This window comes from Nicrophorus vespilloides, unplaced genomic scaffold (assembly GCF_001412225.1).
Source record: "Nicrophorus vespilloides isolate i.1.1-1 unplaced genomic scaffold, Nicve_v1.0, whole genome shotgun sequence".
In the NCBI taxonomy this organism is placed as follows: Eukaryota; Metazoa; Arthropoda; class Insecta; order Coleoptera; family Silphidae; genus Nicrophorus; species Nicrophorus vespilloides.
Genome location: NW_017100027.1, coordinates 96,490 through 122,189, shown reverse-complemented (window position 1 = coordinate 122,189; position 25,700 = coordinate 96,490). Strand labels below are relative to the sequence as shown.

At 37.2% G+C, this 25,700-nt stretch overlaps 4 protein-coding genes across 15 annotated transcripts; 2 read left to right on the top strand and 2 right to left on the bottom strand.

Annotated features, from left to right (window-relative positions):
- Window positions 1–3,418: 3,418 nt before the first annotated feature.
- Window positions 3,419–7,657, bottom strand: LOC108566685 (neuroligin-4, Y-linked). 7 transcript variants are annotated; one of them, XM_017926683.1, is made up of 10 exons: window positions 7,028–7,657; window positions 6,355–6,633; window positions 5,991–6,288; window positions 5,720–5,931; window positions 5,306–5,666; window positions 4,766–5,246; window positions 4,517–4,712; window positions 4,348–4,463; window positions 4,215–4,244; window positions 3,419–4,157 (listed from the first exon to the last, which is right to left on the bottom strand). In XM_017926683.1, the coding sequence occupies exons 1-10, from the start codon at window positions 7,304–7,306 to the stop codon at window positions 3,845–3,847; spliced, it is 2,565 nt and encodes an 854-aa protein (XP_017782172.1). In that variant the 5' UTR covers window positions 7,307–7,657; the 3' UTR covers window positions 3,419–3,844. The 7 variants fall into 7 exon arrangements, with proteins under 7 accessions (XP_017782172.1, XP_017782173.1, XP_017782174.1 ...); XM_017926684.1 differs by having other exon boundaries at window positions 3,419–4,142; XM_017926687.1 differs by having other exon boundaries at window positions 4,100–4,157; window positions 4,215–4,273; window positions 7,028–7,656.
- A 1,306-nt stretch (window positions 7,658–8,963) lies between these two features.
- On the top strand, window positions 8,964–14,732 carry LOC108566687 (neurogenic protein big brain). The gene is made up of 4 exons (XM_017926690.1): window positions 8,964–9,484; window positions 9,553–9,679; window positions 13,051–13,258; window positions 13,319–14,732. Exons 1-4 carry the CDS (start codon window positions 9,151–9,153, stop codon window positions 14,330–14,332), a joined length of 1,683 nt encoding a protein of 560 aa, XP_017782179.1. The 5' UTR covers window positions 8,964–9,150; the 3' UTR covers window positions 14,333–14,732.
- A 467-nt stretch (window positions 14,733–15,199) lies between these two features.
- On the top strand, window positions 15,200–17,210 carry LOC108566678. 2 transcript variants are annotated; one of them, XM_017926667.1, is made up of 6 exons: window positions 15,200–15,337; window positions 15,403–15,463; window positions 15,980–16,157; window positions 16,215–16,589; window positions 16,653–16,764; window positions 16,833–17,210. In XM_017926667.1, the coding sequence occupies exons 2-6, from the start codon at window positions 15,436–15,438 to the stop codon at window positions 17,130–17,132; spliced, it is 993 nt and encodes a 330-aa protein (XP_017782156.1). In that variant the 5' UTR covers window positions 15,200–15,337; window positions 15,403–15,435; the 3' UTR covers window positions 17,133–17,210. The 2 variants fall into 2 exon arrangements, with proteins under 2 accessions (XP_017782156.1, XP_017782155.1); XM_017926666.1 differs by having other exon boundaries at window positions 15,200–15,463.
- Window positions 17,211–18,509: 1,299 nt separating this feature from the next.
- On the bottom strand, window positions 18,510–24,056 carry LOC108566691 (histone lysine demethylase PHF8-like). 5 transcript variants are annotated; one of them, XM_017926699.1, is made up of 14 exons: window positions 23,962–24,040; window positions 23,050–23,428; window positions 22,720–22,865; window positions 22,497–22,582; window positions 22,023–22,443; window positions 21,534–21,971; window positions 21,210–21,417; window positions 20,953–21,165; window positions 20,640–20,848; window positions 19,651–19,817; window positions 19,505–19,586; window positions 19,268–19,440; window positions 18,993–19,210; window positions 18,511–18,930 (listed from the first exon to the last, which is right to left on the bottom strand). In XM_017926699.1, exons 3-14 carry the CDS (start codon window positions 22,815–22,817, stop codon window positions 18,649–18,651), a joined length of 2,595 nt encoding a protein of 864 aa, XP_017782188.1. In that variant the 5' UTR covers window positions 22,818–22,865; window positions 23,050–23,428; window positions 23,962–24,040; the 3' UTR covers window positions 18,511–18,648. The 5 variants fall into 5 exon arrangements, with proteins under 5 accessions (XP_017782191.1, XP_017782189.1, XP_017782188.1 ...); XM_017926702.1 differs by lacking the exon at window positions 23,050–23,428 and having other exon boundaries at window positions 18,510–18,930; window positions 23,962–24,054; XM_017926698.1 differs by having other exon boundaries at window positions 23,050–24,056.
- Window positions 24,057–25,700: the final 1,644 nt, after the last annotated feature.

Below are 25,700 nucleotides of genomic sequence, written 5' to 3'. Positions count from 1 at the left end.
CGCGTCGCCCAAAAACGGATTTCACTTTTCGTCGTAATTGAAAACGCACGGATAATCGAACATCCCCAAAAACTCAGATCATCCTGACTTTCTACATATTCCATTTTTTTCTACAACCAGTACACAACTTAGGCACAAATATAAGAATAAAATTTTACAATATAATCAAACTTTGTCGAAAATTAATTAATTAAAAAATAACAATTAAAAAGTAGATTTTTCACACAACTAATATTAAAGTTAATCATGATTATAGAAATAACAAAAAAATAATTTAAAAAAAAAATCAATTGTTGGTAAGAAAACAAACGATTTATTGTGTAAAATATTTCACTTTTGTTCGTAATTGAAATCGCATGGACAATCGAACATCCCCAAAAACTCAGATCATCCTGACTTATTACATATTCCTACAAATATTTCAATTTATCTACTTAAGAAAACCCTTATAACTAGTACAAAACTTAGGCACAAATATAAGTATAAAATTTTACAATATAATCAAACTTTGTCGAAAATTAATTAATTAAAAAAATAACTATTAAAAAGAGAACTTTTCACACAACTAATATTAAAGTTAATCATGATTAAAGAAATAACAAAAAATTGTAAAAGTTTAATTAAGAAAAAAAACAATTGTTGGTAAGATTTATTGTGTAAAATATTTCACTTTTCGTCGTAATTGAAATGGCATGGACAATCGAACATCCCCAAAAACTCAGATCATCCTAATTTCCTACATATTTCTACAAATATTTCAATTTATCTACTTAAGAAAATCCTTATAACTAGTACACAACTTACGCAAATATAAGAATACAATTTTGCAATATAATTAAACTTTGTCGAAAATTAATAAATTAAAAAAATAACTATTAAAAAGCAGACTTTTCACACAACTAATATTAAAGTTAATCATGATTATAGAAATAATAAAAAATTAGTTATAAAAAACAATTGTTGGAAAGAAAACAATCGATTTATTGTGTAAAATATAATTTTATGTAACTAACATAAAAGTTATCAGAATCTGCCTTGCAAATTAAGAAAAAACAATATTGTATGAACCTCGCTTAACAAACATCTTGCATAACAAGCATTTCACTTAACGAGAAAAATTACTCGCTTAACGAGCGACGTTTCAATTAGAAGAGAAGTTCCGGATATATGTGTATTTTTGAATATGTTTCACTATACGAGTAAAAATCCGGAAATTTTGGAACAGATTAAACTCGTTAAGCGAGGTTTCCACTGTTTGTAAACTACTACTGTTTCTAAGAAACTTTAAAACTCTGATAGTGACTATGTCGAAACGTCAAGGACTTTCTATGATTAATTAAATTTTGGTGAATGTATGGGTTTTCTACAAAATAAACACTCATTAAAAAAAACGTCTATTAATAATTTTTGCAGAATATTTCAGAAATTGCTGTGTTTCATCCATTAAAAGTTGACAAAATAAAAAATTAACGCTCGTGTTTTTACATTTCAGTCATTTTATCGGGAAATACAATATAATAGATTGATATTTCATGAAATGTAGAAATTTAAACTGGATTTTTAACAAACAAAGAACATTTTCTAAATATTATTAAAAAAAATATATATAATATAATTGAAATAATAATAGACTAATTGACCTATATATAAATACTTGTTTATTTCGGGTTTAGTAATTACTATGAGCTTTCTTTTGTGTATTTACAATTTAAAATTTAATTGAAACTAGTTTATTTTGAAATATTAAACACAAAATCATTGTACCAATAAACTAATTTATGAAAAACATGATTTATTTTATAAGTTTAATAAATGTAAAGAAATTTAATTTGAATTTGCTACGTTATTAAAATTCTTTTGGTGTTTTATTTTTACGGTGCGAGGATATATCATCAAAATAAATAAAGATGATCTTTATTGGATAATAAATAACGTGGACAAAAAATAAAATAAAATATAATGTGGACATTTCTCGACGCGTTTCCCTACTGGAAATTTCCATTATCATATCTTCGTCGTTTTCGTTTTCGGTCAATTATTATAAAAGGGAGAATACGCGGTTTAGGTGTGTACGTGTATGTGCGAGTGTGTACGTTCTACGTATACATATTCTAATAATATATCTTGCGGTCTTTTATTATGTGCATGACAAGGGGATCTTAGGTACGCGAATGGTTTACGATGCGCGATCGGCGTTGCGGGAATAATTGTTTGAAAGCCGCCGTCCCCAAAGACACCCTCATATATTCGCGCATTACTGTCAAAACGTCGCAGTAATTTCCATCGCGTATCAAAAGGGTGCAACAAAAAAAAGATAACAAAAAAAAATAAATAAATAAATGTTAAAGAAAACATAGAAATACGAAAGGAAATTGTGATCTGAATCAGCCCTTATGAAATATTCCTAAAGCGACCTTAACACACAGACCTTGCTACTGCATCACATTTTCGCAACTCTGATTCATTTCAAGTAGTTGGGAAATAGATGTATTGCTTAACGCATTGATTCATCCCTCCAGAAGAAATGAATCACCTAACTATCCGGTTTATACCTTAAGTTTGTTAAGAGGATAGAGAAAGATAGAGAGAGAAGAAGAGAGTCTTCGCTCCGGCAGTTTCATGATTATCATTACACGAACTCTCTAATTTTTAATTATTATTGTTAATATATTCCGATGGAAACAACAGAAGCAGAAAAGGCTTTTTCGGTGCGCAATCGTCTATTTAGCAATCCGCCAATTTCTAACGCATTCCTACCTCCATCGATGTCGAATTCCGTAAGCATTCAATTTCTAGGCGCGCACCTAAAAACTGTATGTATGTGATGTATATACATATAAATATACAGCCTGTTTTCCCTTTTGCGTCCGCCGTTGGGCAACGATCGCGGAATTTTTCCGATCCGATCTTTATCCCAATCCGTACAATTTTATTTATTTATTTATTTATTTTTTTCGATGCGGTTTCTTTATTAGCAAATCGCAGACGATTCTCTTTCACTTTCGATTTTCGGAACTCCGGCTACTTTCGTCTTGGCCACCATTTCGCATTCCAATTACCACTTGCATCCGAAATATGTTCGCATTCATTTCGAACCCACTCGTTCGGATCGTAATTAGGAGTCACACACTTAAGCTTTGAACCGATTCGAATTGATCAACAGTGTGTATTCCTAAAAGTAACAGGTAGTAAATATACATCCATATGCAAATTATGCAATTACTCAACCTTTCTTTTCGCTCAAGATATCATAAAAAGTCTTATTTTTCGAACGATTTAAATATTTTCAAATTATTATTTACAGTTTCATAAGCAATTAATTTGAGGATAGAAAGAATATTCATAAATTTGATTATAAAACACATATTTTATTTATTCATAGTGTATAAAACTTACATAAAGACTAAAATATTTTAATTAAAATTAGTAAATGATTTACCCCTGTTGTTACAAAATCTAGGTAATTATTGTTTCGATGTCGTCTTCTCTGTGAGATCTGTAAACGTAATATGTTAGTAGTTTAAAAATACAATGTTGTTTGGAATGCTATTGGTAAAATAGAGTATGGCAGATTGTTCTCGAACTTTGGTCATGAATTTCTTGATGCGGGTGGGCGGTGAAACAAAATGCCTTTATGCCTAGTATCACCACTGAATAAGGTACACGAGTGTCAGATTCTTAAAAAAAAGAAAATCATTTTTCATATACTATACAGAAGCACATTAATATAATATCGATAATAAACTAAAACGATTAAAGTTATAACAAGTAATGTACAAATAAGGACGGACACGGTATAATTTGAACACATTTCACAATTTCAATGAAACACATTATGGCAGCATTAAACGTCTGTTTGGGGAATTCCCTGGACGACCTTTGTTCGGGTGTTCCTCCTGGAGCCAAGAACCGGTGTGCCCTTGCGGTGGACCTCGCCGTTAGGGCTGCTCGTGGTAAATTCTTGCATCTCCTTCAATGATCCGCTGCTTGTGCGGAAGGAGGCGGCACTGCTGGTGCCGCCGAAGTTTGATCTTGGCTTGTCCGTGTATTCGTAGATTTCCGGGCTGCGGGTGTTTTCTATCCCTAAATCCGTATCGTTGTCGGTAACTATGAAGTCCCCATTGTAATAGCGGTCCGATTTCCTGCAACCCATTGCACTGGCATTTAAACAAGAGTATTTTCCATAGGTTTTACAAACTACAGTTTTGTCTTACGTGAGGAATTCCTTTCTGATCCTAGATTGTCTGTTGCAATGCAAAGTTAATGAAGCTCACTATTACCCAATTGCGTTAAGTTTAGCACCCTGCCCATGCATATATTGTCAGTTTAGGGCATTACCTTGCTTACCTCTTAGCGTTTCTCCACAGCATGCAGCACACAACAAGCAGCACGACAAGGAACAGACACGCCGTTGACATGCTCCAAAAGGCGATCTGCAGAGGTGTACTCGGCTCATACCAAAACTAGAAATTAATGATATTACCACCCAATCAGATACAGTTATGATCTTACTTACTTCTGTAGTGGGCCTTAGTGTAACCACCAAATTACCAACAACCATAGGTAGATATTGCGTCCAGAATGCCGACTCCGTTTGTCTGTAATTCCACATTATCGAAGAATTATACGTAGTATTCAAGTTTAGATAAGTCAGCTGGCCATTCCTCGCCTGCTCGAAATGCAATCCAAAGATCTGAGTGAAAGAAGGAGTTCTGAAACATCAATTGATTATTTATTGAAGTAATTTGTGGATTCGTTGAATTACCCATGTCTGGCAAAATCTGTGTAGGCTTTCATGAAGAAGTGACTCATATTCCGATCGTTGTTGGTCCACTGCAATCTATGAAATCTTTCCTTCTTAGGAAAGAATTCCACGTCCATAAACGGTGCCCCGGTCAGGAGGTAGTGCTCGATGTTGTGCGGAGTCTTCCTCCAGAAATCATTCTTGAACGACTCCACGGTCGTATTCAATACGTACATATAGACTTTGACATCCTTTTCTAATAGCAGTTTTATCATTTTATCGTTGGGCGAGACGTACAGAAAATCCGAGAGCAGCTCTATGTACTTTTCCCTGATGTGTGTAACATTGTGTGGGTCGGGCCAATAAGTGTACATGTATTTGATAGCCTCGTACGTTCCGTTCGGGTTCAACGTGTAATTATATCGCAAAACGAGTTCCTTCACTTTTTGCTCGAAGAAAACTTCATCCACAACATAATACGGTGACAAACTATCGTTCTTATCTGCGAAAACAAAGCCATTGCATACTTAAGGTCACTAAGGTAACTCAATTTCCACCTACAAATAAAATCAGCCGCCTCCTGCATTGTCACCGATGCCATATACTTCAGGCCACGGTTGAAATGGCCTTGTCGGATCAGGTTCTCCGGGTTACTATCCATAAAATGCCAATCCCTCTCATTCCATCCCTCGTAGAAAGGCATCGTCAAATTAAAGTCGATCACAGGCGCCCATGGGAATAAACCTATATGTGGTGGGAATTCTGCATTACCCAATTCGTTCGCACTACGACTCTTCAAGCAGTTCACCAGTTTCCAAGAGGAATCTATGCTGCATCCAACAAGCTGACCAAACACGCGGCTAGTGTTCTGAGCTCTGTATTGATCCATAATCATAGCCCAGTCAGCCACAGCAGAACCACTCTTTAAAAAAAAAACAATTTAATCATCTATTTATATTATATTTAAGTAGTTACCTGTCCAATAACTTTGCTGACCATATGCTTTGTTTCTGGAGCTACCATGAGGAGTCCTGCGGAAGCAGCTCCAGCACCAGGACCGAACAACGTGATACTACTGCTGTCTCCATTGAAAAACTCAATATTTTCGTAAACCCATTTCAAAGCCATAGCCTGATCTAAAATGCCGTAATTTCCTGGTGAATTTATATCAGCTGTACTTAAAAATCCTAAAAATTCAAGTAGCATTAATAATTTACTTAAAGGGTGATTATTGCATTGTCCGTACCTAAAGCGCCTAGTCGATAATTAATGGTAACTATAACTACTTTGTAGAAAGTGGCCATTATGTGGCCTGGGAAATGGTTGGACGCGCCGTGCGCAAAGTCTCCCCCATGTATATAAAACATAACGGGGTACTTCTTTCCGACGTCCTCCGTCGACGGGGTATAAATATTCAAGTATAAACAGTCCTCGTTCACATCCCTTATTCCCTTGGTAGCTCCAGTGTAAATAGATGGCTGGGGACAAGCCGGCCCAAAATCAACTGCCTCTAATATTTGCCAACCCTTGTGTCTTCTCGGTGGCTAAATGAGTAAAGTTATTTCAATTAGTCTAAAGATACAATTATTTACTTGAAATAATAATAATACCTTGAATCTACCCTCGCCCGTCGGAGGTAAAGCGTATGGAATACCAAGGAAAACTGTAGTTGTTCCAGTCACTTGGTGTATATGTTCTGATACAGGACGATAATAGGAGTCCGGATCTGGATTATCATATAAATACACTTTGAATCCTTGCACGTTTCCGTATTTAGTTTTCACATGAACGAATTGATTATTATGATTACTTCCTTCCCTCCTCGTCCCTTGCAAGTCTTCACGCCAATCTGCCAGAATTCCTGGCAAAATAGGCCTGCTGTTGCCCTCCTGAAAATCCGCATGATCATAAATAAAAAAATAAATAACGAAGGTACGTGATGCTATAAAACCAGCAGCGCACCTGAGGAATACGCTTTATTTGAGTTTGCTGCGCCATTCTGAATATTAACAACAATAAAAAGAAAACGCCCCCGTACGAAAAAAAATATCTATTTTAATGATGTTCGCATGAAATACATTTAAAGTGTATATTCTACGCGAGTTGGTAGTTTTGGAGGGGTGCATTTGCGAGGGTTTCGGGTCGATAAACTTTAAAGAGTGAGAGCGTACAACAACAACAATTATCATGATTAGTTTCGTTGACTCGTATGAGTCATGCGAGGGATACGCATACACCCTCTTTTTATTTTGAAATCACGCACGTATTTTATTTTCATTTTACCTGGTCGTAGGAGAATCGCTCATCTTCTCCGATCCTGTTCGGATCTCCTGGGCGTTCTTGGCCGTTGTATCCGTTGGGCTGGTATTGACCATACCTTCTACCATGGTAAATGTATGTCCTGTGATCCCTGTCCGCGTTTGGCCAATACCCGTTATCCTGGGGATACTGGTTGTATTGCTGGTAATGGTCTGGATAAGTTTGGCCGGTAATCAACACAAAACAATGCCATACACAGGTCATAAACACTGGGAGGTGCACTTGTTGTGGTCCTAGCGCCATATTTTCCTCTACCTGTGTGTGCGCGCAAGTGACGTCACCTGCCTTACCTGGTTTCGTTTGGTTATGCTTCGTTTGTTACCGAGATATTACGAATCCATAGGTTGTCACTTCGTCTCCTACGCCACTCTCCTCTTGTATATTATGTGTAATATCCTTATCAAACTGTTTGATAAGCACAGTAATGCAACGCGCCGCCACGGATAGCGCAATGAGGCTGTCTGTGCTCTGTTGCATCCACGTGCGTGGGCGTCAATCAATTAAACCTCCGATGGGCACTACTCGAATACTGCAGCCATGGCGTCCACATTAAAAACTGATTCACCCATTGAAAACTTTCACATTTTCCCATTTATACTGGAAATTAGCTAAGGCGTAGTGGGATTGGCGGCTTCCACTATTAAGTCATTACTTCTTAACTTTTAGTTTTCACATTCGTTCCGCCTCCTTATCATTACAATTACAAAACAAGAATACACTTATAATTAGTCTTCTTCGTACAAAAATGTGTTTTAAATTTAATTATTAAAAATATTACAAATCAGTTTATTATTTTTAATTAATGTATTTTTTTATTGATAAATAATACAAAATGAATATATTTCTAACAAAAAATTAAGAAATATAATTAACAAAATCAACAATATTGTTTACACTATTTTCCTTAAGAGTATTTTTTTTAAATCATCTCGTATGATACCTAAACATATATTATTTTTTTTCTATATGTGATGTAAATATTAAGGCGACAAACATAGTCATTAACTGAGAGATATATTTACATGAAAAAAATAATTATTAGTTTTATACCACCCCTATAATGATTTTATATACTAAAACCGCTGAAGCGAGTCTAACGACATGCTTATGAATCAGCTAAGTAGTCTTATCGTAAAGACCTTCAATAATTAATAGCTGACGATGATTGAATCCCGCACGAATTCACATATTTTTATCCTACGAAGTATAAACACTTCACAAAGAGACGTTTCACAGCGTCTCATAAGGAGGTGATCTTATAAATAAACAGTAAATTAAGATGCACAAAAAAAAAATCTTGTTAATGCGGCGTTTCCTTCTGTTATGTTCGTAACCATAAGTGCGAGATGTTGCTCTTTCCTGTGTGAAGCTGTATTTACGACCGGATTTAATCGTAATGTACAAATATAATCTGAGAATAATTGATCGTTAATTTCGAACTGCAATCTTCTACGGATTTATTGAGTGTTCAATATTAAATATTTGAATATTAAATATTATTAAAAATCATTTCGTTATCGAAATTTATTATAAATAATCATATTTTTTGTTTTCTAAGGGAAATAACTGTGTGTTCGGGATTATTTTAGGGAGAAAACAGAAATAGAAACATGTTGAATGAATACTCTTTTTTTAAGTGAATTCCGGCTAATTCTAAATCCTGTTATTGTTGGGGGTGTGTTTTTTTTTGTATGTATCTGGGGAAAAAGCATGATTTCAATATGCATTGGATTAGAGGTGGGTGTAAGGGGGATGAGTTGGTTATTCTTTTTTTACGTTTGGAAGGGATGTTAAGCGGCTGAGGGCTCGGAACGTCGGGTGTTTTTTTTTTTTAGAATGAGAGGGAGATAGAAAGATTCTAAGAGGAGGGGGATTGGAAACATGTGCTTGGCGCGCACCAAATTTCTTGTTGCGCTGCATTCTGCACTCACTCATCGGTAGTCGAGCAAGCGGCCAAGTACAAGTACACCAAAGTACAATTGAACTCTGTGCAATAATAGTTATGTACTAAAGTGGCAGTGATTGTTATTTAAGCTTTGATATTGTTGTTGTTGTATCCGATACCAGAAAGACAAACGGACATCGAGATGGCAGAGGAAAGCTTACATCTTCCGAGCGATGACAACCGCAGCATCGACTATCATATCGTGACACTCTTGGATAAGATCGAAACAATGAGATCGGATAACTTAAACACTAAAAAAAAAGTCAAGGTACCAATACAGATCGAAATACGCACTCTGGAGTTCTGGAGATCGGTGACTTGCGAGTGTCTGGCCTCCTTCATCTACGTGCTGATCGTCTGTGGTGCAGCCGCAGGCTCTGGAGCTGGAGCATCTCTATCTTCTGTTCTCCTGGCCACCGCGCTTTCGGCGGGCTTCTGCATGACCACTCTCACGCAATGCTTTGGACACATATCAGGTAATTAAACCTTAAACCCATTATCAGCATTTGGAATTCTACTAATTGCTGTTTTTGTATACTTGTAGGAGCTCACGTAAACCCAGCCGTTTCCATAGCCATGGGCATCACCAAGAAGATTTCCGTGCTGAGGGCTTGCATGTTCGTACTCTCCCAATGCGGAGGAGGCATCGCCGGAGCAGCTTTCCTCTATGGGTAAGTTACAGTTTTTTCTCTCCTCTTTATCGAGTATGCGGGGGAGTAATATTGGGTTTCATTGCGTATGAAAGGGTGGTTTCCTGTCCATTTGAATAAGGTGCTTCCTCTTTATGCGAGCACGCACACAATGCGGCTCGTGGAGTTGTTTTCTTTTAACATACAATTTGTATAAGATGGACAAAATGAACACTTTGTCGCACGGGATCTTGTTAAAAAAAAACATCTGTCCGAGATTTACAAGCATCACCTGCCCTTCGATACTCACAATTCGTACATTTTCGATCTTCCTGATCGCCTGCATCCAGGTAAAACGCATTTCCTTTTATTTGCAAGACAATTGAGATAGACGAAAAGGTTGCCTTGAGCTGTATGCTTTTTCTACCTGGAACCTTTAATTTACCTTACTTCGCCTTACCTGGAACGAGGCTAGCAGCTGCCGAACTCTCCAAACCTTTTATTTAAGAAAAATCTAGATCACAAATGGACCTTAACAGAAGCGCAATCCAGAAATAACATGAGCGAATAGTACTCACCCATCTGTGCACTTGCCGGCAGAAAGAACAAAAAAAAAAGAGTAACAACAACATAAAGAAGTACTATCAATCAGAAAGTGATAGCAACCCTTTTCGTCGGGGATCACCACCCCTGCTGCACTTCCGACGATGTGTGACAATATATGTTAATTCGCCATACAGCGGCGTGATCATTGTTGACCCCCTCAACCGATTGGGGTGTCGAAACCGCCCCATTCGCCACTTGTTCGCGGCCAGGGGTTATCTATTTTCTATTATCTACTAGTTTACTATTTTTTTATGCGCCATAAATTGCGGATAGTTTATGTTCCACATGGTGGTTGCTTTTCGCATATGCACCGAAGAATGCGCCCCAGAAACGCGTTTGTCTCCATATGGTATCCACATGGTAAAAATTACACATCCCGAAGTAAATATTTTATTATTATTATTGTCTGCACATAAGCGTCACGCTTCTTGCAATTTCAACCCATCCAGTACGGAACTTAGTAATTATACGCAAATTGCATTTACTTATTTTTACTATCAACTGTCTTTTATTTTATTAATTACTATCTTAGTAATACTCATATTATTATTTAGTTAAAACTAAATGCGAAAAACAATTCCAACAATTTTGTTTTTAAATTTACATTCATTCAAATTCTAAACACTTTATTTATTAAAATATTTTTATTAATTAATAAATTAAAAATTATTTGGAAAAAAAAAACTTAGCCACTGTTCTTCGAACCGAAAACGTCCTCAGAATTGGTAAGAAAATTGAATACAAAAATGTAATTGGAGAATCAGTGAAATTTAATATTTTTCTTTTCAAATGAATTAGTTGTAAAAAAAACACATCACAGAAATGCTATAACATTTTGTAAAATGAATTATTTGACAAAATCAAGGTTTATTTTAAAGAGATGAAAATCTAAGAATTTGCAAGAAAAATATCATATTCTGAAGGAGTGTGAAATTTAATATTTTTCTTTTTCAAATGAATATATTTTGTATATCTGAAGTGGCTGAAGAAAACCGAACACTTCGATTCTTAGTCTCGCTCCACGCACGTGTGTTCAAAGACCAAAACCCCGACCACCTGGCGTCGTTTTGGTGTGTGTATATATATTTTTTCTTCTCCGCCTCCTTATCCTCTCTTGCGTCTCCTCACCAACCACTTGCTCTGGCATTTCCGCCCTTTGGGTTTCAGCCAATTTATACGTTCCTTTTTTCGACTATTTTCATCTCACAGCATGGAAGCAGCTGTGGAGCATGGAACATCCCCCAGTGCATTTCTTGAGCTGTGATACAGATAATTCTTGGCCACGCTCAGCACTTATACCGAAACTTATTCCTCCGTAAAAATTACCAATGTTTCGAACGGCAGATGTTCTTCGAGATGCTGAAGCTGCTGCTGCTGCTGCTGCTTCTTCTTCTGCTACACGCGCTCCTCCTCAATTCACGAATCGGACACTGTTCCCACAGTGTTTAAAGTCCCCAGGCGATTGAGAGCGAGGTGCTCTAATTCTGGCACGTGCGAATTCCCATCGATGGGATGGGAAAATCGCGCGTCGTTGGATGCATTTAATCAAATTTTGGGGGTGGCCGCACCCTGACCAAACATTCGGTTTCAAATTCAAAACATCCGCTCACGGATGATGAAGACATCACCACTTGATCTCCCCTATAAAATTTTATTATGCGGCTGGCTGCAACCCCGGTCATTAAAATCCACTTGTTCGCATATGATACGCCCTTGCGAACATGAATCGCCCGAATTTAAACTGTGACTTTACACCCCTCCGAGGGAGACGAGCTTCATAAAATCGAATTGAAAAAAGTATTTTACACTTCATTTATAATCAGTAATATATATATATATATAAAAATATTCAAGTAAAATAAATAAAAATTGTTGTTTCTGTTTTAACGAGAATATGTTTTTAATTTGAAGATGCATTAAGAGCAGATGTATATGCAAGAACCTGTCCGGTTCGAAGAAGAGAGCATTCTTTTCTTCGTCGGCAGCTGGCTTTTTCATATTTTTACAGTAACACGATCCGCGGGCAAAACCAGTTTCCAAAAAGTACAAAATGCCAAAGGCTCATACGCCAGGTTTAAGTTTTATTTTCCTTTTGTACTTCTTTAGGTTCTCCGCCTACATATTACACTTTCAATTCCGTTTAAAATCCCTCAAAATGAGTGTACATTCCCCGTCCTAAAGATTACCTGGTTTATTGAAAATCTGGACCAGGTGCTTTTACTAAAGAAAGCATGTGGCCAATATTCTCCGCATCTTTTCACTTTTTTCTCCTCTCTTCATTTCATCCATTGATTCTCGGGGTAAGCCCGGAGAATGCGAGAAGTGTGTAGTAAAGAATCATGATGAAACATGCAGCAATTGAAAGGCCGACTGGGGCAGGGGACCACTGCATACATAGGGTCACAAACATTGAAACCAATTGTTCCCTTATTATTATCAATTTAAAACGATTCTGTTGCGGCCACTCTTTTTATTTCTCCTCCGCTGTATATGTCCACCAATTACTTGCGTGCTGACGTACTCTACTCCTTAACGAAATTATTCGCCATCTTAATTGAACGCAAACGGCGTGCCTGAGTTAAATTGTTTCCATTCCTAAACTGGGGATTGAGTACGCATTGTCGACGAAGCAGGTAAACCAAGATTATTTGTTCTTTTTTAAAAAGAAGATAATCTTAGGGTCTATTTGCTTTTATATTTTCTTATGTTAGCGTGTACTTATAAACATATATCAAGCGATAAGCGCTTCCAAATGTTAGTTTGTATAATGTCCAGATAAATTTTATCATATCTTCTTATGTTTCCAGAGTGACAGTTCCTGGTTATCAAGGAAACTTGGCTGCAGCCGTTGGACACACAGCAAGCGTAGCCGCATGGGAACGTTTCGGCGTTGAATTTATCTTGACGTTCGTCATTGTCCTCACGTACTTCGTTTCCATGGACACCTCTAGGAGATGGACGAATAATGCGGGCATCACCATAGGCGCCGCTTACACGGCTTGTACTTTTGTTTCTGTAAATTATCTCCGAACCAACCCTTTGAGCGATTTTACTAATAGCGGTGATCATTTACAGATGCCGTACCTAAATCCGGCGCGATCTTTGGGTCCTGCCTTCGTCCTCAACAAGTGGGATAACCACTGGGTGTACTGGCTAGGCCCTTCAGTCGGTGGAGCTGTTTCCGGCATAATCTACGACTACATTCTAAATCCCCGCAGAGAGAAACCTACCAAGGAGGTTTCTGATGGCGACTCCTCTAGCATCCACTCTGACGAAGACACCTACGATGATTTAGATAAACCTGCTGCGCCAAAATTTCACGGGTCTACGTATAATACATACAGGCCAACAGCTGCCCCACCCGCAAATATAACATCCGCTTTCCTCTATCCTCCAACTAAATTAGAAAGAGTAGAATCACTCTATGGTGGTACCAAATCCCTCTGCTGCAAATCGCCACCATTGACTAGAGCTAATCTAAACCGTTCACAGTCAGTTTACACCAAATCTAATAGCGCCATCAACAAGGATACATCGACTCTACCAAGGCCCGGGCCATTAGTACCTACTCAGTCTTTATATCCTATGCGCTTGAATCAACCAAACCAAAGCCACGTACAGAACCAGAACGTACAAAACCAAATGCAGACTCAACGATCTGAAAGTATCTACGGTGTCCGCGGAGTAACCCCAGGAACATCATCGAGAAGCGAGACATATGCTTCGACCAGGGAAACAGAACGGCCTTACCCTTCAAGGAGCAATTCGGAAGATCAAAAACCGCAAAGACCTAGACCGGATTCCGTATACGGTATAGTCGGAACTCAAGGTAGAAGAGGACAATCCACTGCATCGGATGACGCTAATTACGGACCGTACCATAGCACAAACCAAAGGAATACTGCAAGCGCCAATGCACCATACAATGCTTCTAATAATTACCCCAGCAAGCCGGGAACCAACCCCACTTATGCTACAAGACAGGAAGTAAGACAGTCGCCGCAGAATCAACCATTAGCTCAAGCCAGCAATCCGCCTCCGAATTACCATCACACCCTCCCTCAGCACTCCCCGAATCCTCAATACTAAAATGTCAATGAAGGGTGTACAATAACAATATAACAAACTGTATTATCAGCAGGTATTCGTTGCTATAGGTGTTTGTTAGTCATGCGAAGCGCTTGTATTACATGCTATACTGGAAATTGATGTATCGATGAAAATGTATGAGAAAAGTTTAAAATAAGTTTGCGGATGATTTCCCCACAGACGTTGAGTTTTTCATTAGACGCTTCATCGTCATATATGTTTATTGTTGAGAATGCGCTAGGGATTGCTGAAACCTGATCATTACAGTCAGTGTTACGAGAGGAATCTTTATTTTCTTTGTATATATTTTTCTACCTCCAAACAAGTTTCCCTTCCTTTCCTATACTTAAAGACAAACAAAAAAATCTACCCAGACGTTTCTGGTCTCCAAAGAATATTATTTATTTAATTTTTTTTATATATTAATATTTCGTCTGTTATTATTTTTTTTACTTGATTATTCTAGAAATTAAGCAAACATGAATATATAAATATATGCATATTATAATATATAGGTCAAACGTTTTACAATAAATAATCATCAAAATTTTCTTTCGCTGTTGCCCGAGTGATTGAGGAAAATCAATATTTCATTGCATTATCTTGTGAAATGTTATAGATAGCTCAAAACTATTCTCCATATTTTGCGAACATATTTTTAGCAATATCTTCGGATAGGCTTAGCAGATCGTAATGGGTGAATGCTCGATGGAAAGAGATATGTTTTGCGGATAGTCCTAAGATGATTCGGTTGTTCTGTGAGCAAAAGAAATGCATAATTTTCTCGATAGAAATTTTGAATTTTTAAGCGCATGACTCAAAATACCGTCACCTGTTGGTGAACTTTGGTAACACGAGCTCCAGCTGCTAGCTGCGTTTTACCGGGCTGTCACATACTGCATACTGCATCATACATCAAAGAGCTGCACAGAGTGCATCCACCCAGTCACTCTAACTTAGTCACTAGATTACTTGTTCAGTAGGTCGTCATCTGAAATACTACACGTAAGCCTTGCTACCTATAAGACACAAACAAAGCTGCTAAAGCACGTACTCTACATTTAAAACAGTATTCAGTATTATTCACGCTGGCGTCGAGTAAGATGGACTACATGGATGATGAGAATGAAGGTAAGAATGTCCTCTTCAATAGTAGCATGGCTATCTGGTTTTCAATGTTTAAATCGCATGACTACAACAGCATAAAAAAGTTCAAGAAAATTAGCTCTGCTGTTATTTGAATGTTTTGAAGGAATGTTGGTTGTAATTGTTGTTCTTTGTGTATCGCTGTTCATTATTGTACCTTGATTAAAGGATTCATAAAAGATATAATTGAAGAGTTGCTGGCAAACGTGCTAGAGCAGCTACGCAAAAATTATGCTGCCTTGGAGCCAACAAGCAGCAATATTGAAATCAGTGAAAGCATGGATTTTACTGATATAAGCGACATAACACAAATGGCCAATAATTATAATCGACCTGATCAAGTACAAAACCTAGAAGAACTTGAGCTACTTACCACAGACGAAGTTGATGAACTGATGAATGATGTTAAGCTAGAACAGATCGACCCAGAGGCCATTGCGAGCATTGAAACAGACTTTTTCCTATCACTAAGCAACACTGACTATTTGTCTCCGAATTTAGGGGACCTTGAAGAAGCTCATAGATCAACAGCTGATTTTGATGACTTTAGCAGTTCAGATGATGAACAATGGGAGGGCATTAATACAAATATAGCAAATAGTATCCCTAAAACAGATTTTCCAAATTTGAATAGCAGAAACCACTGGAACCGCTACAATGATTGCTTCACAGGTCCGAGGTACATCATATGAAACTACCCCAATGAGCTAAGTACTTTAATTGCAATCGATTTTAGTACTTCACAAAGCAGGAATGTTACACCTGAAGCATATGACAAGTATTTCATGCTGCTGAAAAACTGGCTGGAGACAGCTCGCATTGATATGAACGTTGGTCCACCTCCCTTCCTCCCCAACGTCACTATGCAAGACGTTATATCTGTCGCCGCAGCTATTTCTGCGGAGAGGCGGAATGCTGACGAAGAGGAGCAACTGCAAGCGATGGGGGCTGTCGCAGCCGTCGCTGCTTCTGACGGGACTGCAGCATCCTCATCGTACGAATGCAGGCCCGCTCCTATCATGAGAAGGATTGCTGCTGGCGTCATTGATGGTATCATTGTTTTTATGATTAAATTTTATTTGATTATAATTTTGCAAGATACTTTTGGGTTGTAAGTTACAATCGGAAAGGTATCTCGTACCATGGTTCTAAAACATTTATGCGAATTTTACAGAAATTTATCGAGTTATGCTGATTATCTGGAAAACCCGGCACTATTTTTAAATTTATCTAGCGATATCGCTATTATGGAATTTGTTTCCAAATTATTTATATTTGTTTATGAGGTGAGATATGCCGGTAGCATTATTCCTAGCGTCTTACTTATACAACACGTTTCTTTTTTCCATTGCAGACATATTTTATTTCTCGACATGGAGCCACCCCTGGAAAGAGAATGACCGGCTTAAGGGTTGTCACCGTAGATGCTGTCTCCCCAATTCCTGGTAGAGCCACAGTGAAAGCTACAGCTATGTCCTTCGTCAGTTGGAGGCGAGCTCTGTTCAGAAGTATTCTGAAGAACATTGGTTTATTCCTCTTCCCAATTTTATATGGTTTTTTGATCTCAAACTACACTCGTGCTGGATATGACCATGCCGTTAAAACCTTAGTCATCGACGGCACTGTTCGCCCAATACGCATCGAGGAGAATTGAACTCTGTGATCCCTAGACCTAAATTATTTTTCTATTTATATTGTATATCCGTTCAAGAGAAGGCTCGTGTTCTTAAAAGAAAAAATATTTATATAAAAAAAAAATTGGTATTAAAAGAACAATATTGAGTAGTCTCTGATATAATGACGGATATAATCTAATTTGAAATGAGTCAGTATACATTCTTGACTCAACTACTCCCTTACCTATCCTTATATATTTCTTATAAGTGTACAATATAAAATATTCTAATATATATATATGTAAAAATCAATGTAAAAATATAAATATCTATAAATAAATATATATATACACATTATTGTAAATTAAGAAATATCTATTATATACAAAGATATATACTTTAAGAAACAAATAAACACATATATCTGCTGTAGGAGACAACTGACGAAATAAACAAAAAAAATTGAAAAATACACATTCTAATAAGTTTATTTGCTTTAATATTTCTACATACACTGTTTCACATTGAGAAATTACATGTTCGTTAGTGCTCGAAGAGTTTAAGTTTCAAGATGAGTTTATACCATGTTTTATTTTTATATTAATATTAATTAGACAGTCAATTTGAAGAAATGCATGTTCACAAATAGAATGAAATTTACTTATTATGTTATATAATTATCATATATATATTTATCTAGTCTAAATGTATACACTTATCGATACATCATATTTTTTTTATGTATGCAAAATTATATTTTGCAAATAATCACAGAACATAAAAATCTTACAACTTCACTTAGCATATTTCATAGAATTGAATACCCTCCCTCACCGCCAGCCGATCATTCAAACAAATGTGAAACAACGAAAAATAATAATAATAATAACAAAAGTAAAAAAAAAAATGAACATACACATTGTTTAACATTTACTCCCTGACAATATGCATAAAATTTCTTCGTCTTTTGGAATGTTTTCTTTTTTTCCCCTTCTGCAGATACAAAAATTAAGTGAAATAATCATAATTAATTTACTCCTCCCCGAAAAGTCATTGTAAAATAAAATTAAAAAAATAATATTAAATAACGATCTAATACTGAAGTGAATAAAGATCTTGAGTGCACACAACACACACAGCACACAGAGATACACACAATCTTTTGGTCCATAAAGTAAAATAAATTCTTTAAAGTAATATTCAAAACAACAACAAATATATATAACAAAGCTTACAGACCAAAAATTGTGAAGTTCGAGTATAATATATTTTATATTATATATATATACATTTATATATATAAATATACAAGTGTGCATATATATTTATATAAATATATATATTATATAAGTTAAGAAACAATATGTTTTAAATACACATAGAAAAATATTTTTTTTTAGCTTTTTTTTAAAAAACTTTTTAAACATTTATAGGGATTCAAAAGATGAGATCCGACTGAACACATAAATAATGATAGACATAAATTAACATTAGATACAACAAGTCAAATCGAAATACTGTCATCTAAATGTTAAAAACCCCGGAATGACACACCTAATGGATCATCTTATGTATCTTGAGTATTTTACCCAATCGTTGTTTTACAGTCTTCATGCCCTTCTTTGGTTTCGGCGTCGAAACCTTCGTCGCCTTCGGAGGAACGGGGAATGGCTTCGGAGGCGGCATAGGCTCATTCAGCAGCAGGCATCTCGGAGGCGGCGGAGATGGCGGTGGCGAGCTGGCGGAGGTGATTGTGCACGTCACCGCCGTCGCCTTATCCGCAGGTTTAGCCCTGGGCTTAGCCTTCTTCTTAGGAGTTGTTGGCTTCTTGGGTGCCTAATTTCGAAACACAATTGAACGCAATTTGCTCGACGTCTTGAAGCGAAGAGTATACTTACTTTGGCCTTTTCTGATAGTTCAGTTGCACGTTTGGCGGCTGCTTCTAGGACCTTCTCGACTGCCTGCTTCTTTGTGCCCTCCCTTGCGGGTCTGTTCATTTTTGGCAAGAGCGGTCCCACGCGCACCTTGGGGTTCCACGGCTCATCTATGCTGGATCTGTTCCTTGGCTTGAACAAATTGAAATCGTCGTCGTCGGAGTTATCTAACCCTGGATAAACTATACAAAAATGGAAAATCAGTAACTCCGACATCGCCTACATCCATAACAAATTACTGTAATCCTCGTCCTGATGAACGTTGTTCAGAGCGTCCTCTTCTTCCAACTGACTGTGCGAACGTTTCTTACGCTTGTTCTTCTCGTCCCAATCGCTGCATCCGAGAGCAAGGATATCCGCGATGGTATCTTCACTTGAACCTTCCACGACGCCATGATCTTCAACGTCGCTACTAAAGTTCGAAAATAAATTAACACTCCTCATCTATGCAAGCACATGTATAACAAGGATCTTACTCTAAGTATTTAGGCAAAGCAGGGGGCTGCAAGAAACTATCAATCCCACTACTCGATGATAATTCGGGATTATCCCTGCGTACTAAAATTTATTGAGGAAATATCAGTACAGATTACCATCAGCAAGATCAATATTAAACAAGTACCTGGTAGCCTAACTTTCAACTTTTTAACCTTCTTCTCGTTCTCATCAACACCACCGCTCAATAAACAGTCTTCCTCTCTTTCACTATCATCATGGAAATCGTATACCGATTTAGACAAATTTACGTCGTGAACAACAGCAGTCTCAACTGGGATTATATCTCTTGTCCTATAAAAAGCAACAATTACATATTTGCAATTGCAGTTTTATACGCGTTGATATAATTGTATTTTACCGGTTATTCTAATTCAAAATTTTAAGACCTTTCTTCGTGAAATGAAAACAAAATTTACAATCAAATAGTGGAATTTGATTTTAATACAAACTACGCTCTTGACGAAATAAAAACATAGAATACCACTATATCAAATTGTGTGTCTGTTCTCTATTACTTACTTTTCAAACAGATGAATTGCTTATGCTAGATTTCGTCTTAATTATAGTTAGCAAACAAACTGCAAACTTGTAAAATGTAAAGCTTAATTAAAAATAATAATCCATGAAGCTTTTTAGTTGATTAAATTTGAAATTAAAGCAAAAATAATAATTCTAAAATTAAAGTATTCGTCGATAAGATTTTTTGAATAATTTATATAAAAAAAATATTAAATTAACGTGATTTTAACGCTGTTTTGTAGTTAACACGATAGTCGATAAAAAAATAAACTGTTATAGTCAAATGAAATTCAAGACGCACCAACGGTTTCTCTAACAATTGCATTGAATTACGTAATGCAGTTCAGTATAACATTTTATATAAAGAGTCCTCACCTTAAATCCGACTATATAATTTTATAGTTATTTAATATTATTTATGTTTTTTTGTTTAACATATTTTTTTAGGAATAATAAGTCTTTTTAAGAGTGAAATGACTGCAATAGGTAAATTTCATTTGACTTTCTAAAATTTAAAATAAGAATTAATTATTTTCACCGAGTCACGAAAAGCATCGGCAAAAAAGCTTCAGTGTTTTAAGAAAGTTACATTACCCGAGTTTTATTTTCAGAATTGTTCCTCCTGCGTGGATGGCCGTGGTTTCCTCAGGGCGCACGTTGGGCTCAGACCAAGAAGGATTGTACTCAGTCATTAATGGAGCTTCGACGGGCGCAGCTACCACATTCTCATAAGTGTAAGGTTTGGGTAATGTGATCTTAATAGGTGGCGGCTTCTTGGGGGGTAATCTCTCTGGTACCATGCACTACATTAGAATATTTAGATATATTATCTTATTTATATATAAATACAAGTCATCGGAAATAGAGAAAATTGTATTAGTAATAATAAAAAATGACTAAGAAGTACCTCCAGAGCCTTAGCGTTGGAGGAGTAATCGACGAAGTCCTTGTTAATAGGCTTTTTCCTTTTGCGTTTTGATTCCCTTTCCGGCTTCGGTGGATTTAATGTGTTTATGTAACGCTCAGCGAATCTGATCTCTTTGGAGATTTCCTTAAAGAATTTGGCAACGTTGATCTCCGATGGGATCTGCTCGAAAGAGTTCTTCTCGAACTGTAAATACTAAATCAAAAATATTGCTAAACTGTTCATATTGTAATACGAACGATCATATCCTTTCCGGAATTCCAGTGCTTCAAATAGGCCAATATAGACTTGAGGCCATCGAGTAGGTTACTCGGACAGCGCACCTCTTGAGCATTCAATTCGGTCATGCGGTAAAGCATTCTCTTGGCCGCAAACCAATGGATGGTCTCGAAAAACGGATAAAGGAATTTTGCTTCCGTTTTTGTTTTTACCTCAATGTCGTAGATCCTAAATGTGAAAGTCAATATTATTTTTTTGATCGACTTGTTATTGAAAAGGTAGATACGCTGTGCACAATAATTAATACAGCTTCTACAGAAAATTAATGATGCTTTAATACTTGCCTCAATTGCATTTGAATATTCAAGCTATGCAAGAAATTGCCTCCGAAGACAAGAGAGTCGACGGGTGTGAGGACAGCGTGAATCCAACCAGTTGGTATAAGCATGGTCTGTCCTTGGCGTAGGGTGCACTTGAAGCATTGGTCGACCTGGTCTCCAAAAAAGGTCTCGCTTTGGTTTGTCGAGGACATCCACTGCTGATACAAAGCAAGGTTCTGCTGGGTAGGTCTGACGAAATAGAAGACCTTCTCGCCGCGCAGAACATGATACCAGACGCTGGTACCACCGAAGTCGATATGGAAATCGGTGTACGAGTTCTTGACGCTCATTAAGCAGTACTTCTGCACGTTGGGAGCATCAACACTGTACGAGGGCGGCCAGACAGAATTGACCCAGTCCAACTTCCTGGCAATCATGGGAGCCTCCACCTGATTTGCCAACCTACAGACCATCAAATTACAATCAAGTCACATAGATCTATCCATAAATTACCCTGTATTGGAGATTTCCAAACTGACAACATTGAAAATCCTTCTTCGATCCATGCCATAGAAGTATGCAATATATTCTCCTAGTGTCATCCGGAAATCAGCCTGCCTGGTGACATCAATGACATCCATTTCATGGTCGCTACCCACGAAATTCTCAATATCATAGAGGGTGAAGTCCTCTGGGGGCACAGTGAGTTCAAGTCCATCTTTGTCATCGATAATGATTGGATTATTGAACCCCTTCTGTGTTAGATAATGATCTGTTAGCTGAGGTCCGCGGATATGCAAGACTATTTCTCCATCACTGGTGAAGTGTCTAGAACGCAGTTCTCTGATGAAAGTGACAGTGCCTGTCTGCACTGGCTTATCAGCAACATTGTCCTCCCAGTAGTTGTGCCTGTGGCTGTTGAGATACGGCTTAACTAAAAACAATCAATAATGAGCAAACTGCGGAGATCAAACAATGTCCACTAACAAATGGAGGGTCCATAGAAATTGGAGCACCTGGGACAGTGGTACTTATCAATTTCGACTGCAGTATATTCTTTGAAGCTGCTACACCTGGAAGTTCATCAAGAAAATACATAGTATATAAACACAACAACAATGAAGCTGTTTGACAGAATAGGTTATATTTGGAGTGTCAGGGAGGCGGCTAATCGAAGGGGTAAAAGTGCAGCTTCCATGTATTTACGTACTTGCTGTGGAACCAATCTCTGCAAACATCGCACTGGATCATAAAAATGTTCGGGTCGTAGGGTTGTCCACATAAACAATAAGCTGTACTATTTGCCATTATTCCACTCTGACTGACATGACATTTACATCTTGCAGGTTGGCCAACCTATTCCAACAAACAAGAGACAAAAGTTACTTTGGAGATGGAAAACAAAACAATAATAGAGCAATAGTCAATTGATAACAATTACAATTAGTAATCATTCTAGGTTTCGGTCTATTACAAGAGGAGGGGATGCTTCCCGGTGCCAACTGGGCGTTGGAAACTATTCAAAGGATATTTTGCAAACCTTTCAATGGAGAAAGTCGCCAACGCTCGGACCACTAGGTGCTGGCTTCGGGTCTACGATGCCGATGTGTCCTCTATAGTTTGGCTTCGATGACCACCCGAAATGACCAATTTATTAACAACAACCTTTACACGGAAGCCGACAGTATTGATTGTTCTTGTACTTCTAGTATGACCCGAGCTGCATAGGGTGCGCTGCGATGCACTTGCACAACATTTTATTATTATTATTTCAGCCGGTGCAGCTGTATCGATCGTCCCGTATTCCCAGGTAAATTGACGACCTGGATGCAGCTCAATTTTTTTTTACGAAACTAGGTCGCAGCCAGATTGTTCTTGCAGGATTCTTACTAGGACGAATGCAATTCTCTTCCTATTGTCTTCAATTTACAAATACTTTTATTTTCGTTCATCGAATTCATGAATGATCAATACAATATCATTTTTACTTAAACTATTTTAAATTACAATTAAATTCGTAAACATGCGATGATATTGGATATAAATTAGTTATAAGGCATGCATGAAATATAGTTGATTTCTTGGTCTTGGCAAATATCGATTTGGGTAAAGGCGTCAGCATCCTGATCTACAGAATCTCAACTCATTGAAAATAGAAAAAAAACAATATTTAGAAATAATAAATAAAACGAACATCGATACAATTCGCATGCAAACATTGAGAGTCTGTGTATTTGTTTGTATCTGTAATGTGAGATTTATTTGGAGTATTTGGTACAGATTTAATATTGTCTCAATGCTCTGGCGAATCCAGGATGGAGTATTTGGATATGGCCATAGCGATGTCTGCGTGTTCTCTGATATTTGTTTAATTTTTAGTGTTCTCTTGTGTATTTATGTTGTGTTTTGAGATGCTGGAAGGGGATTAACGAAAATAATTATGTATTCTCACCCTTTGCACAAGAAAACATAAATTACACTTGCACAGAACGAGGCAAATGGATGGTCGATAATGGTCCCCGGATGGACTGCGCCCGATAGGGGTAGTATTCTATATGTGGGGTGGTGAGCGTGCGCCACTCCACCGGAAATGCGCGGCGGAAAACTGTTGAAAGGTAGCTTTCCACCCCATTCACCCTATTTCAGGTATTTTACCACAGAGAGCGCCACGGTGGCGGTTTTCCCAGGAAAATTTTCAAACTTTTGCTTCCTATCATCTTGTTTATTGTGCGTTAGATAACGCTTATTGATTTATTGACGCCGAACATTATCGCAAACCTTATAATAATAGTTTAGGCGATGTTTGCGGCTGCATCTGTTTGCGGTGCAAATAAGAAATGTGTTATTGTTGATACGATGGCCGGGATGTTTGCGTACAGATTGCTCACCAGGAACGATTATATTAAGCAAGTTTAATATTACAGACAACATTTTTTAGTTCAACAGAATGAAATATTATAATGTAAAAAAGGACATAATCAGTACAATAAGAAGATTTGGTAATGAGTTTGTCATTAACCCTACGTGTTATATACTAAGTAACATGTCAAGTTACTAATTGTTACTTTACTAGTACTTTCGTAAATTAAATACGATCTATAATTGATATTTCGTATTTAGATAGTTAAAAAGATAGATTTAGTTTGTTTTTGCTTTTAGTGAAATACTGTCTAGACTAGTCAAATAAACAAACATAGTTAGTTAGATTTAGTATGCTAATATAAATAATAATTTTAAATTATTGAAATTTCATAATGATTATGAGAATATCAAAAATACTATCAGTAATACTGATTGTGTTTAAGTTGATTTTCACTCCTTCTATTTTGTCTTTATTTTATTTCGAATAATTGAGGTTTCGCTTTGATCTCGCGCGCAGACGGATTAGCGAGGGTGGATGAAAGAAAGAATGTGCAGGCGAGTGATTAGAGCCCCCAAGACAAAGCGAAGCTCGGGGATTCCCCGGTATGCAACGATTGCGTAAACGCTTAATAAACAGGGTTGATTTATACGCGTCGCGACAATAATAGGTGAAGTAGATAGAGGTAAGGAAGTCTAGGCTTCGGAGAGGTGGATTGATGATGTGCAGAAGAAGCGTTTGCGTTTGGCGGAGCGTTGTTTTTAATTATTGTCGGGAGATTAAAATGTGAGCCGCGAAAGGATATTACCTCATTTGTGACGTTATTAAAGAGGAAGCTCCGGCGCTCCTCTTCTTCCTCCTCCCGTTCATTCCGTCCCCTCAAGTTCCAAGCAGGTAGAGCTCTGGTCACGTTGAAAATTATAAAGTCATTTTCAAGTATTTCCAACCCCCTTCCCTCCGGTAAATAGCGGGAGCCCGTTGAACCGGCGCTAATGTAAATCTGTCCAGATTCCGAAAGGGGTAATCTTCCGCTAATGGTCGTAAGCGGACCGGTCCAGCAGTAAGCACCTTATTAGCGCGATTTAATATTGTCTCAACCTTCTTACCGGCCATCCCGTGTTTGCTTGGACCACTTCAATCGGAAAACCCTATCAACCCCCTACACGTAACCCTATATTTATGTGTATATATACTACATTATCAGTCAAAAGTGGAGAAGATACATTTATATATTTCAAACAAATCTTTACAACTTGTTATGCTGGAATTTTAATGTTTTTGATTAAATAATAGTAATAAGTAATGAATGAAAACGTATTATTTAAATTGCA